The sequence below is a fragment of the Anomaloglossus baeobatrachus genome, chromosome 1, assembly GCF_048569485.1.
Source record: "Anomaloglossus baeobatrachus isolate aAnoBae1 chromosome 1, aAnoBae1.hap1, whole genome shotgun sequence".
Classification (NCBI taxonomy): Eukaryota; Metazoa; Chordata; class Amphibia; order Anura; family Aromobatidae; genus Anomaloglossus; species Anomaloglossus baeobatrachus.
In genome coordinates this window covers 82270030-82284930 of record NC_134353.1, presented here as the reverse complement: position 1 = coordinate 82284930, position 14901 = coordinate 82270030, and the positions used below count along the sequence as shown (strand labels likewise).

Sequence of the window (14901 nt, the reverse complement as noted above, 5' to 3'; positions counted from 1 at the left end):
TGGGCAGTGCCGTCCCCGCTCCGTCTCTTGCCCTGGGGCGACAGCCCAGGAGACCGTCCTGTCCCCCGCGCCGGCACCCCAGGCCTCGACCTCTTGCGCCCACGCCCACCCCCTCGCCGACTGCCAGGGGACTCTGGACGCGGACTGATGGACGCCCGGCTCTGGATCCCAGCCGTCGCCGCCTCTGGCCCTCCTGGGCCACTGCAGGCCTCCTGCCGCTGGGTCCTCCCGCTCCCACGGGACACCGCCACATCCGGGGGCTGCGCAGCGGTCCTGAGTGACCGGGCGGTCGCCGCATGGCTCACGCCGTCACCCCTGCTCACTGCCGCGCCAGGGTCAGGCACCACAGACCTCCCCCTGGCGCTGGACCTACCGCCGCCTGCAGCCCCTCGGTCCCCCCGCCGACTGCAGGGGGAACTGCTGGCCTCCCTCCCTCGCCGAGCGCGCTCCCGACCTGGAGCCGCTGCCGTCACTGGAACTCCAGCCCGGAGGCCGGGACCGGAAGTAGGCCCCACGGTGGCCACTCCCACCTCCCGACCACCGCGGCTGGAACACAGATTCCTCCCGCTGCTGCTGGGAGCAGCAGCCGGACTGCGCTGCTGCTCGGCCCGCTGCGGAGGGTCCCTGGAGGGGCTCTGGCATCTCCTCCTCGCCCCCCCCGCACCCGGGGAATACCTGCGGGGGGGCCGCGACTGGCGCACACCACGGCTGGGGGGAGCGAGGGGCAAGCGCCGACGGGTTAACCCAGGCAGCCCTGATGTGGGACTGCACTGCCAGGGGCCCGTGCGCTGCAATGGCTGCTGCAATCAGGCGCTGAAGTTCCTGGAGATCAGCCATGGTGACTCGTGCTGCTGATCTCTTGGCGTCCGGAAGAAGAAGAGGAGGTAACCCCCTCCTCTCCCAGACTAACCCTTTCCCTACTCCTCCTCTTCCTCCCAAGCTAAACCACCCCTTAATGCCATATTAGGCCTGCCAAGCAAACTGTCCCTATTAACCCCATCACTCCCTAACTCCCCCTTGGTCATGTCGCCCCTCCTACCCAGGGGATCCATGGCTGTCTTACCGGTTTTGGTGGCAACTCCTGGTGGTAGACAATCATCCAGAAATTCCAGGACAGTCCCTAAAAATTGGTATGAAAGAGAGACTTGACACTCAGATTGCTGAACGAAAGCTGTGATTTTTTTTTTATTTTGAAATCCTTACAAAGTGAACAGAGCACAGATGTTTCGGTCCTAATACCTCGGACCTTCATCAATGTGCATGCTGGAGTTTACTTGTGCCTTAGTTTCATAGATGCTGATAAGGAGACTGCGCTGTCCACCTTTGTGTCGGATGCATTCAGGAGAAGAAATCGGATGTCTCGCCATGCTTACTTACAAAGTGAACAGAGCACAGATGTTTCGGTCCTAATATCTCAGACTTTCATTGATGTGCATGCTGGAATTCACTTGTGCCTTAGTTTCATAGATGCTGATAAGGAGACTGCGGTGTCCACCGCTGTGTCAGATGGATTCAGGAGAATAAAACGGATGTCTCGCCGCACTATCACCAAACCAATCGATGTGAATAAATTATTCCGTCTTTATTCAATTGCAGAGGTCAACGCGTTTCGGAGATCGCAGTCTCCTTCCTCAGGACTTCAAGCAAATTACATAAATAAGAGATTATTTATGTCATTTGCTTGATGTCCTGAGAAAGGAGACTGTGATCTCTGAAACCTATTGACCTGTGCAGTCCTTACTAGTCTTAAATATTGTATTCCGAAAAACAGATACTGACTTCCCGCACTGTCTTCATTCCAGCGACGTTGGTGCCATGCAAGTGCAGCAGCATATTAGCAGGCACTATTGGACTGCAGAGATGACATCTTTCCTGGACTTACGAATGTCATCTGAGGAACGTGTCAGTCGCATTTCATTTAGTCATTTCTACTATCCTCAGCTCAGGCTCATCATAGCAGTAACTAGTCCACTACTGACAAGTCTTTCTTTTTACCTTAGATGCTTTGTCCTTATTTCAATATGTAACAGTCTTAGAAAAGTTCCCTCACATTATAGTGTTTTGTTTTCTACATAGAATGAAGACTCAGAAAGTTACGAGTTTATTGATGGTGATCGGGAGCTACCCTTTACTTCTATGCACACTTCTAAATCTAAGGACACATCAGAATATGCGGGCAAGTATCTCAGCAGGCCGACCATCTAATATATAAAGCTGAATGTATGTATGTATGTATGTATGTATGTATGTATGTACAAGTAAAATATATCTTTGTACCGTGTTAGCCAGTAGAGATAAAAAAATTGTTTAAAAGAACAGAGAGTCCTCAGTGGTTGATACCTTTTAATGGCTAACTGAAAAGATGGTAATAATTGCAAGCTTTCGAGACTACTCAGGTCTCTTCATCAGGCATGGTATAACACAAAATGTTATACCATGCCTGATGAAGAGACCTGAGTAGTCTCGAAAGCTTGCAATTATTACCATCTTTTCAGTTAGCCATTAAAAGGTATCAACCACTGAGGACTCTCTGTTCTTTTAAACAATTTTTTTGTATGTATGTAGGTATGTATGTATGTGTGTATGTGTGTATGTGTGTATGTCCGGGATTGTCATCTGCACCGTCGCAGCTACAGCCACAACATTTTGCACACGTCTGGACCCCGAGAGCGTCATAGGCTATGTTGTGAGGCGAAATTTTAACCCCACGCGTTCCTATTTTCCAATCAATTTTGCCCCTATCTACATAATGGGGAAAAAGTGAAACGAAAAGTGTATCCGCACCGTCACATTTACAATCACAAAATTTTGCACAGACACCTCATGTGACCCAGGGAACATCATAGACTATGTTTTGACAGGAAAATGTAACCCCACGCTTTACAGTTACTCTCCAAAAAACATGGCTCCATTAAAGTAAATGGAGCCTGGAACTACAGGTTATTAGTAGGAGCTGTGAGTGGTTGCTATAGGAACAAAAGACATTCATAGTATAAGAAGCTTATATGTGAGGTAGTAAGATGTCGGTGGAGAGACTGATAGAGAGAGACAGACAGACAGACAGACAGACAGAGACAGACAGAGAGAGACAGAGAGACAAACAGAGACAGACGGTGAAAGAGACAGAGAGATAGAGACAGTCAGGGAAAGAGACAGACAGAGACAGACGGTGAAAGACAGGCAAAGACAGACCTGGAAAGAGACAGATGGGGAAAGAGACAGATGGAGAAAGAGACAGATGGGGAAAGAGACAGACAGACACACAGACAGGGACAGAGACAGGCAGACAGAGAAGGAGGAGACAACCAGAGAGACAGACAAAGATAGATGGGGAAAGACACAGACCTTGATAGAGACAGACGGGGAAAGAGACAGAAAAATAGAGACAGACAAGGAAAGAGACAGACAGAGACAGGCAGACAGGGAAAGAGACAGACAGGAAAAGACACAGACAAAGAGACGGGGAGACAGACGGGGAAAGAGACAGACCTGGGAAAGAGACAGACCTAGAAAGAGACAGATTGGGAAAGAAACAGAGATAGAGACAGACAAAAAAAGAGACAGATAAAGACAGGCAGACGGGGAAAGAGACAGACGAGGAAAGAGACAGATGGTGAAAGAGACAGACCTGGAAAGAGACAGACCTGGAAAGAGACAGATGGAGCACATTACTTGGCCATTTTAGTTGAATCTGCGTGGAATATCTGTGGTGTTGAAATATATGTTGTGAAATGCTTCTATTAGCTTAGTTTTTGCCTTTTAATAATTACATTTCTATCTATTTGTTTTGTGGTGTTTGTGTGCAGAATACATTTTTGTTAATATATTCTATTTTGTTAACAACAGTTATTAACCCGGGCGAAGCCGGGTAGTACAGCTAGTAATAAATATACTTGATACCATGATATTTTTCAGTACTTATACATTTATACCTTTATATATTTCTGTTTCCCTTTTTGTCCTGGACAGTTGAAACTAGAAGTTTCCCTCCGCTCTCTATAAAGACACATCTGCATGTTTTTCTCATCATCTGACATTAAATCAGAATAAACCTTTCCCGTTTTAGGACAATTAGAAACTAAAATTATTTATATTTGCCAAATGCCAGAATAATGAGAGAGAAGATGTTTAAGGCATTTTTATTACTTTCTGCAAAGCCAAAAGTTTCCCTCCATTTCATTAGTATTTGGTACCATTGCCCTTACACTGTATGACCTGGGTGAAACATTTTGGATATGATTCCACAAGCTTCTCACAATAGCTGGTAGGAATTTGGGCCCATTCCTCCTGACAGAACTGGTGTAACTAACTGAGCCATGGTTGTAGTTCACCTTGTTTACACCGGCCTTTTCAGCTTTGCCTAACTAGGATTTATTAAAGTCAGCTTGTTGTGTGACCATGTCCATTTACTAAGCCTCATCTACATTTGCAAGGGCAGAATGTTGGAAATTATGTACTGAAATTCTCATTTGGCTTCATATTGCACTTTTCATAGTGATGGTTTTATCCTGATGAAGAGACTGGAGTGCCTTGAAACGCCTAGCAATAAACCAAACATTTATCCCAAGATGTTGTTTGAACTCATCCAGTTATTCACAGCAGCGCAGAGGAACCATACAGTTAGGTCCAGAAATATTTGGACAGTGACACAAGTTTTGTTATTTTAGCTGTTTACAAAAACATGTTCAGAAATACAATTATATATATAATATGGGCTGAAAGTGCACACTCCCAGCTGCAATATGAGAGTTTTCACATCCAAATCGGAGAAAGGGTTTAGGAATCATAGCTCTGTAATGCATAGCCTCCTCTTTTTCAAGGGACCAAAAGTAATTGGACAAGGGACTCTAAGGGCTGCAATTAACTCTGAAGGCGTCTCCCTCGTTAACCTGTAATCAATGAAGTAGTTAAAAGGTCTGGGGTTGATTACAGGTGTGTGGTTTTGCATTTGGAAGCTGTTGCTGTGACCAGACAACATGCCGTCTAAGGAACTCTCAATTGAGGTGAAGCAGAAAATCCTGAGGCTGAAAAAAAAGAAAAAATCCATCAGAGAGATAGCAGACATGCTTGGAGTAGCAAAATCAACAGTCGGGTACATTCTGAGAAAAAAGGAATTGACTGGTGAGCTTGGGAACTGAAAAAGGCCTGGGCGTCCACGGATGACAACAGTGGTGGATGATCGCCGCATACTTTCTTTGGTGAAGAAGAACCCGTTCACAACATCAACTGAAGTCCAGAACACTCTCAGTGAAGTAGGTGTATCTGTCTCTAAGTCAACAGTAAAGAGAAGACTCCATGAAAGTAAATACAAAGGGTTCACATCTAGATGCAAACCATTCATCAATTCCAAAAATAGACAGGCCAGAGTTAAATTTGCTGAAAAACACCTCATGAAGCCAGCTCAGTTCTGGAAAAGTATTCTATGGACAGATGAGACAAAGATCAACCTGTACCAGAATGATGGGAAATATAAAAGTTTGGAGAAGAAAGGGAACGGCACATGATCCAAGGCACACCACATCCTCTGTAAAACATGGTGGAGGCAACGTGATGGCATGGGCATGCATGGCTTTCAATGGCACTGGGTCACTTGTGTTTATTGATGACATAACAGCAGACAAGAGTAGCCGGATGAATTCTGAAGTGTATACTTTCAGCCCAGATTCAGCCAAATGCCGCAAAGTTGATCGGACGGCGCTTCATAGTACAGATGGACAATGACCCCAAGCATACAGCCAAAGCTACCCAGGAGTTCATGAGTGCAAAAAGTGGAACATTCTGCAATGGCCAAGTCAATCACCAGATCTTAACCCAATTGAGCATGCATTTCACTTGCTCAAATCCAGACTTAAGATGGAAAGACCCACAAACAAGCAAGACCTGAAGGCTGCGGCTGTAAAGGCCTGGCAAAGCATTAAGAAGGAGGAAACCCAGCGTTTGGTGATGTCCATGGATTCCAGACTTAAGGCAGTGATTGCCTCCAAAGGATTCGCAACAAAATATTGAAAATAAAAATATTTTGTTTGGGTTTGGTTTATTTGTCCAATTACTTTTGACCTCCTAAAATGTGGAGTGTTTGTAAAGAAATGTGTACAATTCCTACAATTTCTATCAGATATTTTTGTTCAAACCTTCAAATTAAACGTTACAATCTGCACTTGAATTCTGTTGTAGAGGTTTCATTTCAAATCCAATGTGGTGGCATGCAGAGCCCAACTCGCGAAAATTGTGTCACTGTCCAAATATTTCTGGACCTAACTGTATATCTCTGTTATCATCTCATTTCTTAATTTTAGCATGTGTTGTGGCCATGATTTTGTGGCACTACTAGTATGTAAGTATTATAGGTTCTCCTCCTGCACCTATTAAAGCCGCCTTCCTCATAGCTGTACAGATCTCCTGTCCTCAGCATGGCCGCTGATGGAGGAGCATGTGACTAGACCTGCCCAACAGCCTCCTCCAATTGAAAAATGCTGCACAACTGAAAGTTGTCTTTTGACTGGTGGAAGCTGATGGGCAGGACTAGTCCCATGATCCTCCATCAGCCGCCATGCTGAGAATAGGAGAGCTGTATAGTCTATAAGGAAGGAGAAGAGGACAAGAGGACAACCTGTAAAACGTATATATTGGTATTGCCACAAAATTATGTCCCCAAAACATGTGATATAATAATTTTAAAAGAGCCCTTTTAAAATTAATACACATAGAAATGTAATACCTAAATAACTTGTAATGAGATAAAGTGTAATAGTGACTATAAAGATAGCAGATATGTAGTTTTCAGGTATAAGATGGCAATACACTTTAGATCGGTTCCAGCTCTATTGGCTGACCGCTATTCCTCCTGAATCCATCATAAACAATCAATCTGAATGTTTAAGAGGAAGAAGCCAATTTCCAATGCCTAATATTGGCCAATTATTACCTGTAAAGGCCCCGTTACAACATTGCTAACGAGATGTCGCTGGGGTCACGGAATTTGTGACGCACATCCGGCCTCGTTAGTGACGTCGTTGCATGTGAAACGTACGAGCGACCGCTAATGAGCAAAAATACTCACCAAATCATTGATTGTTGACACATCGTTCCTTTTCAAAAAATCGTTGCTCGTTCTGGACGCAGGTTGTATGCACATCGCTACATATGACACCTCGGGAACAACGAACAACAGCGTTCCTGCGTCCACCGGCAACAAAGTGGGAGTGTCCTTCATGCAGCTGCTCTCCGCCCCTCCGCTTCTATTGGTGGCCTGCTGTGTGACGTCGCTGTGATGCCGCACAAAGCACCCCCTTAGAAAAGAGGTTGTTCGCCGGCCACAGCGACGTCGTTAGGAAGGTAAGTATGTGTGACGCGTACTAGCGATTTTGTTCGCCACAGGCAGCGATTTGCCCGTGACGCACAAACGACGGGGGCGGGTACGATCGCTAGCGACATCGTTAACGATGTTGCAGCGTGTAAAGTAGCCTTTAGTGGCCTATTTTCCACAGAAACAAAAGATTGGCACACTATCCCAAACTAGATCGCAATTTGGCCATGGCATAGTCCACAATGATAGACTTGAAACACCAGTGATCTCAAGAATGGATCCAGTGATCCATGGAAATTTACTGTACAGTAGATGCACACATTGTTTGCAATTTTCTTTAATACATTTGGTAATTTACGAGTTTTTTCATGTTCCAGATAAAAGATGTTTCCGTACAGAAATGAATACCCAGGCGTTTAACAACCTGCATTTTAACCCGGCTGTTCATCATGATTTTAGAAATACAATAGCCGCAAGATCACAGGTAACCAAGACACTAATATTATTTTTTGTATCAAATGGGTTTTCCAGAACTTAGAAAATGCCTCAATATTTTATTGATTGACTCCCAAGTCCCTTCATTGTTTACTAAGTCATATCTGCTTGTTCAAATGTTTGTTCCTGTCCTTAGAACTGGAATGGGACAGAGCTACAGAACTAGGAAGAGCTGAGCTTCACTTGCTAAGTTTTGTACTGTGAATGGATAAACAAGTCATAGAAAACTCTTTTATTTATATTGTGCTTTGACTTTAAAGCGAAACTCCAGGAAATAATGTATTAAGGCAAGTTTATCCAGACTGTGCACACACGTTGTGACCATAGTTTGTCATTGCATCTGGGCAAAAGTCATTGTGCCAAAAAGCAGAAGGAGCTGTTGCATTGTAAATAGTGAATCATGCAATATCTTCTGTATGAAGAGGTTTGGCATTTCTTTGAAATCCTGCCTGTAATGACATTAATACTGCTGAAAAATTGACTTTGCAAGACAGGAAGTGTGAATCTAGTATTAGTCTTAGTGCATGTGTGGCGCCCCTGCGGCTTCAGGTGCCACAGGGTACTGCACCTCACCCGAGGTGCAGTATTCATCACGGATTTGGAGGATGTCGTCGCCGGTAACAACCACAACCACACTCAACCAGCACATAACATGGGGGCTCTGCCACTGGGACTGGGCATGGATAGGTGCTGGGGTGGCCATCATGAGGTATGGGACCTCATGCCCACTAGTTCATGAACCCGGGAGGTGGGGCACCAACAGGGGAAGTGAGAAGCCCTCTGACAAACAATAGGCAGTCAGCACCGGACAGTGTCCATGTGAAGTCCTATTCAGGAGGAGAGGAGCAGGCAAAGAAACAAATGGATCAGGGCCCGTGGTCTGGAGCTTGGAGACTCAACCTGGGTTCCTAGGAAAAGAAGGGGAATCCCAAGCTTCGTGGGGAGTGCAGAAAGCAGACGTGACCCGTTCCATGGCCCAGAAGGTGGGAGTGAAGGTAAACTATCGAAACGTGATGCACAGATGGAAACACCGGCCTTAACCACTGAAGTATCCAGGATCGGCTGACGCCGATCACAGCGTAGCCCAGTGCTCCAACGGAAATGGTTGACCAGTGAGTAAAAGACCTTGAACTGCACCACCTGTGTCGTCGCGTTACTGCGGGTGCCCTCACCATCACGTTGCAGCGCTATCAGCGCCTGAGAGACTACTACCACTCCCATCCCGCAGCGGCGGCTAATATTGCCGCACACCACAGATGGCGTCACGAGCAACTACTCCCATCATCCCCATCCCTATCTTTTATTGACACCGCCGGGGTCACGGAACCGGGCCTGGCCACGGCGGCATTTCAGAAGCTGAACCACGGCCCGGTGAAGAGTAACCACCGACTCTGTGGGCGCGTCACATAATTGCAAGATTTTGTGGGGTTTTTTTAATAGTATAGTTATATGAAAAATGTAACCCCTTTGATGAACTTGGATGTACTGATACATCCAAGATCATATTTCTCCCTTTAATGCGGGCTCTGATCAGCCAACATGTGCCTGTAACAGGCGTGGGTGGATGGGGAATCCATCCACTCCTGTTAACTAGTTAAATCCTGCTGTCAATCACTGACCATGAATTAACGTGTGCCGGCGGGGAGCGCATCATTCCCCACCCCCATCGGCGGCCTCGTGATGTGGTCAGAAAATGCTGATGGGTTGTCATGACAGCCGGGGGTCAGCTAATGACCCCTGTATCTGTCATGACATAGTTCCTGTGAACACCAGCAGAGCAATGGCATTCATAGCAATATAACATTTGTGGTGTTCAGAGCAATGCACTGTGCAATACACTAATACACTGTTCTGTACAGCACAAGTGATCAGACAATTGCAGCTTGAAGTCCCTAAGAAGATTAGTAAAAACAATAAAAAGTTTAAAATAAAAAGGTTTTTTTTAAAAAAAAGTTTTACAAACAAATTTGTTTGCCCAATTGAAAATAAAACAACGAAAAAAAAATACACATATTTAGTATTACCAAGTTCAGAAATGCCTGATCTAGCAAAATATAAAATAAATTGATCTGATCGGTAAAGGGTGTAGAGAGAAGAATAATCAAGAAGTCAGAATTACGTTGTTTTTTTTATCAATGCAAAATTGCAATAAAATAAAAAAAGAGGCAATCAAAATATCATATCTACCTAAAAATGGTAAAATTAAAACACCAGCTCGAGATGCAAAAAATAAGCCTTCACTGAGCCCCAGATCCCGAAAAATGAGAATGTTAAAGGTCTTGGAATATTGCGACAAATGTGCTACTGTTTTCTTTTTTTTTTATACATTTTTGAATTTTTCTTCACCACTTAAATAAAAAAATAACTATACATGTTTGGTATCTACAAACGTATACTGACTTGGGGAATCATACTGACAGGTTAGTTTTACCAAATTATGAACATGGGAAATAAAAAAAAACAAACACTTGTGGAATTGAACTTTTTTGCAATTTCCTCACACTAAGAATTTTTTCACCATTTTCCAATACAATATGTGGCAGAATGAATGGTGTCATTCAAAATCACTACTTGTCCTGCAAAAATCAAAGTCTTGTAATGCTATCTTGACAGAACATTAAAAAAGTTATTGATCTTGGAAGAAAGATAGGTAAAAAGGAAAATGAAAAATGGAAAATCTCCGGGTGGTGAAGGGGTTAAGAAGGAAAATTACTATGGATGAGCGAATGTATTCGCCACTATTCGGTATCCGACGGATAATAGGGTATCCGTGGTATCCACTATCCGACGGCTAATATGGTATTCGCTCCGGTACTTTCATTTTAATTTCTGGACTTCCTGGCGCCTTTTTCCAGCCAATGAACACATCTGATGTTGCTTACACTCACAATAACGCCGCAGCCATCTTTGTTGTGGTGTTACTGTAATTGGCTTGGCTGCATGGCGTCATAGGGGCTATATAAGGCAGCGGCCATTATGGTCAGTTGGTCTCTCCCTCTCTCTTCCTTACTCACCGATCACGGGCGCGGCGCTGCATGGCTTTCACACTGTGGCGGGTTCTCCTGCTTTTGAAAATGCCGGCCGCACATTAATCAATCTCGTATTCCCTGCTTCCCCCGCCCACCGGCGCCTATGATTGGTTGCAGTCAGATACGCCCCCATGCTGAGTGACAGCTGTCTTACTGCAACCAACCACAGCCGTCAGTGGGCGGGTCTATATTGTGCAGTAAAATAAATTAATAAATAATGTAAAACAACGACATGCGGTCCCCCCCCAAATGATACCCAGCCGAGGTAAGCACTCAGCAGTGGGCCGGTATTCTCAGGCTGGGGAGGGCGAGGGCCATGGTTATGTTCCCCCCCTCTTGCAGCCGAGACTATCAGCCCGCTGCTGCCCCGAGAATGTTGCATCCATTAGATGCGACAGTCCCGACGTGTCACCAGGCCTTCCTGATTGCCATGATGCGGTGGCCATCAGGGTAATATAAGGAGTTAATGGCAGTGCGTTGCTGCCACTAAATCCAAGATTAGTAATGGCAGTGTCTATGACACGCCATCACTAATCTGTAGGTAAAGTAAATAAACACAACACCGAAAAATCCTTTATTTGAAATAAAACACCAAAAAGCCCCTCTTTCACCACTTTATTAAGCTCCCAAATATCCAGCGACGTCTGTGAGCGAGTGCTAAATGCAGCCTCATTCCGTGAACTGCCCCGATTTTAGAGGTGTGTCCCGTGGCTCACAGCTGATGTCCGGCTCCTCCCCTCAGTGCATAATTAAACTACATTACAAATAATAATTATAATTTAAAATAAATTAAATTGTTTACCGGGACTCGTGAACTAATTCTCCTTAGGCAGCAGCTCTACCCATTGAGCCACTGCCTGTAATGAAAAATATAGGAAGATTTGGTAATCTTGACTTCTGTATTGCAGTAGAGAAACCAGAAGCAGATTATTCAGCTACAAAGATGAGATGAGAGAGATGAGAGAGATGAGAGGGATAGATAGATGGAAAGATAGATGGAAAGATAGAGGGATAGATAGGTGGAAAGATAGAGGGATAGATAGATGGATAGATAGAGGGATAGATAGATGGATAGATAGATAGATAGATAGATAGAGGGATAGATAGAGGGATAGATAGAGGGATAGATAGATGGATAGATAGATAGATAATGGATAGATAGATAGATAATAAATAGATAATAGACAGATAAAAAAAAGGATAGATGGATAGATAGACAGGCAGACCGATGTTAAACACATAGCCTTGTATTTAGCCAAAAAAAAAAAAAAAATTAAAAAAAAGCGACTTGGGGCCCCCCCCCACTTTTGATAGTCAGCTAGGGTAAAGCAGATGGCTGCAGCCTGTAGACCACAGCTGGCAGCTTTACCTTGGTTGGGGATCCAATTTGGAGGATGCCCAGGCTCTTTTTTATAATTATTTATAAATAAAAATAATAAAAAAGGGGGTTTCCCCCCAAACTGATTTACCAGCCAAGGTAAAGCGGACAGCTGTGGTCTGGTATTCTCAGGGTCGGAAGGTCCATAGTTATTGGCCCTTCCCAGCCTAAAAATAGCAGGCCGCAGCCGCCCCAGAAGTGGTGCATCCATTAGATGTGCCAATCCTGGCGCTTCGCCCCAGCTCATCCCGTTGCCCTGATGCGGTGGCAAACGGCGTAATAAATGGGGTTGATACCAGATGTGTAATGTCACCTGACATTAAACCCAGCAGTTTGTGATGTCATGGCGTCTATCAGATACCCGACATCACAGATTGTCAGTAATAAAAGTAGAAAAAAAATAGACGACAAAAAAAATAAATTATTTGAAAGAACACTCCACAAAACATTCCCTCTTTCACCAATTTATTGTAAAGAAAAAAAAAATCTCCTATAATCTATTTTGGAAGTCCCACGACGACTCTGGACCTTCTAGAATATGGGAAGCACACTGAGGGAACGTGTCCCCCATTTTCTAGGAGTGCAGACCCTCCATATGAGGAGTGTGGGTGCAAAGAATCTGCACCCACTCTCCCTGGGTCACAGCAGCAGTGTCCATGCAGCCAGCGCAGCTCCACAGCCCGTTCTCACTGAAGACATGAAGCGGAGCTGACAGCCGCGCTCTGCGCATGCGCCCAGCGTTCATTGTGAAGGAGGATGGATGCGGGGGACCACCGCTGCAAAAAGGTAAAAACAGCAGGGGATCACCGGGGGGGTATGGAGGGCGACTTATCCGGACCCGGGGAGTAGTTTTCTGTCGCATGTGTCATAGATAGATGGATAGATAGAGGGATAGATAGATGGATAGATAGATAGATAGATAGATAGAGGGATAGATAGAGGGATAGATAGAGGGATAGATAGATGGATAGATAGATAGATAATGGATAGATAGATAGATAATAAATAGATAATAGACAGATAAAAAAAAGGATAGATGGATAGATAGACAGGCAGACCGATGTTAAACACATAGCCTTGTATTTAGCCAAAAAAAAAAAAAAAATTAAAAAAAAGCGACTTGGGGCCCCCCCCACTTTTGATAGTCAGCTAGGGTAAAGCAGATGGCTGCAGCCTGTAGACCACAGCTGGCAGCTTTACCTTGGTTGGGGATCCAATTTGGAGGATGCCCAGGCTCTTTTTTATAATTATTTATAAATAAAAATAATAAAAAAGGGGGTTTCCCCCCAAACTGATTTACCAGCCAAGGTAAAGCGGACAGCTGTGGTCTGGTATTCTCAGGGTCGGAAGGTCCATAGTTATTGGCCCTTCCCAGCCTAAAAATAGCAGGCCGCAGCCGCCCCAGAAGTGGTGCATCCATTAGATGTGCCAATCCTGGCGCTTCGCCCCAGCTCATCCCGTTGCCCTGATGCGGTGGCAAACGGCGTAATAAATGGGGTTGATACCAGATGTGTAATGTCACCTGACATTAAACCCAGCAGTTTGTGATGTCATGGCGTCTATCAGATACCCGACATCACAGATTGTCAGTAATAAAAGTAGAAAAAAAATAGACGACAAAAAAAAATAAATTATTTGAAAGAACACTCCACAAAACATTCCCTCTTTCACCAATTTATTGTAAAGAAAAAAAAAATCTCCTATAATCTATTTTGGAAGTCCCACGACGACTCTGGACCTTCTAGAATATGGGAAGCACACTGAGGGAACGTGTCCCCCATTTTCTAGGAGTGCAGACCCTCCATATGAGGAGTGTGGGTGCAAAGAATCTGCACCCACTCTCCCTGGGTCACAGCAGCAGTGTCCATGCAGCCAGCGCAGCTCCACAGCCCGTTCTCACTGAAGACATGAAGCGGAGCTGACAGCCGCGCTCTGCGCATGCGCCCAGCGTTCATTGTGAAGGAGGATGGATGCGGGGGACCACCGCTGCAAAAAGGTAAAAACAGCAGGGGATCACCGGGGGGGTATGGAGGGCGACTTATCCGGACCCGGGGAGTAGTTTTCTGTCGCATGTGTCATGGCACATGCGACAGAAATCAGAGGAAAGGGGTGAATGCGGGCAGTGCGTTTGTGTGCGTCCTGTCACCTTGGATGAATCGGGAGGGGGCAGAAATGCAGTCACACACCTTCTACAGGCTGTGCCCATACTGTTTCTGCCTTTTCCCATCCATTTCAGCCTTTTCCTCAGTCACCACAGCTCACCAACGAGTCCAGCATGAAATTATTCGAGTTTCCCATAGACTTGCATTGGGAAACGGATATTCGCAAATACTCGAATAGCTGCAAGGTATTCGTCGGATATTTGGCGGAGCGAATAATAGGGTATTCGATCATCCCTAATAATTACATACCAGCAATTTGTTTTTCCAGAACCCGTGACAGTGTCCGAGAGAGGAGTTCCCACCTAAGGCTGAGGCCACACGGGGATTAGTGCGAGTCCTCGTAAGACAGTAATCTCACATTCGCAGCACAGCGGGAGCAGAGTGTCATGTGAGTGTCATGCGACTGTGGTTCGATCGTGCAATTAGACCACAGCTGCAAAGGGGAGGGCTGGGGCTGCGGAGGAGAGGGGGGGATTTATCTCCCTATATCCTCCATTGCTTGCTGATGTGAGAATCGCACTGCTCTCGCCT

General features: G+C 45.2%; 1 protein-coding gene across 1 annotated transcript in view; it reads left to right on the top strand.

Annotated features, from left to right (window-relative positions):
- The window catches only part of LOC142281522 (uncharacterized), a 68003-nt gene that overhangs the window by 5843 nt on the left and 47259 nt on the right, over positions 1-14901 (top strand). Inside the window, exons 2-3 of the mRNA XM_075332926.1 lie at positions 2077-2176; positions 7684-7790. Of these exons, the coding sequence (XP_075189041.1) occupies positions 2077-2176; positions 7684-7790 (207 nt within the window). The remainder of the gene's footprint in view (positions 1-2076; positions 2177-7683; positions 7791-14901) is intronic.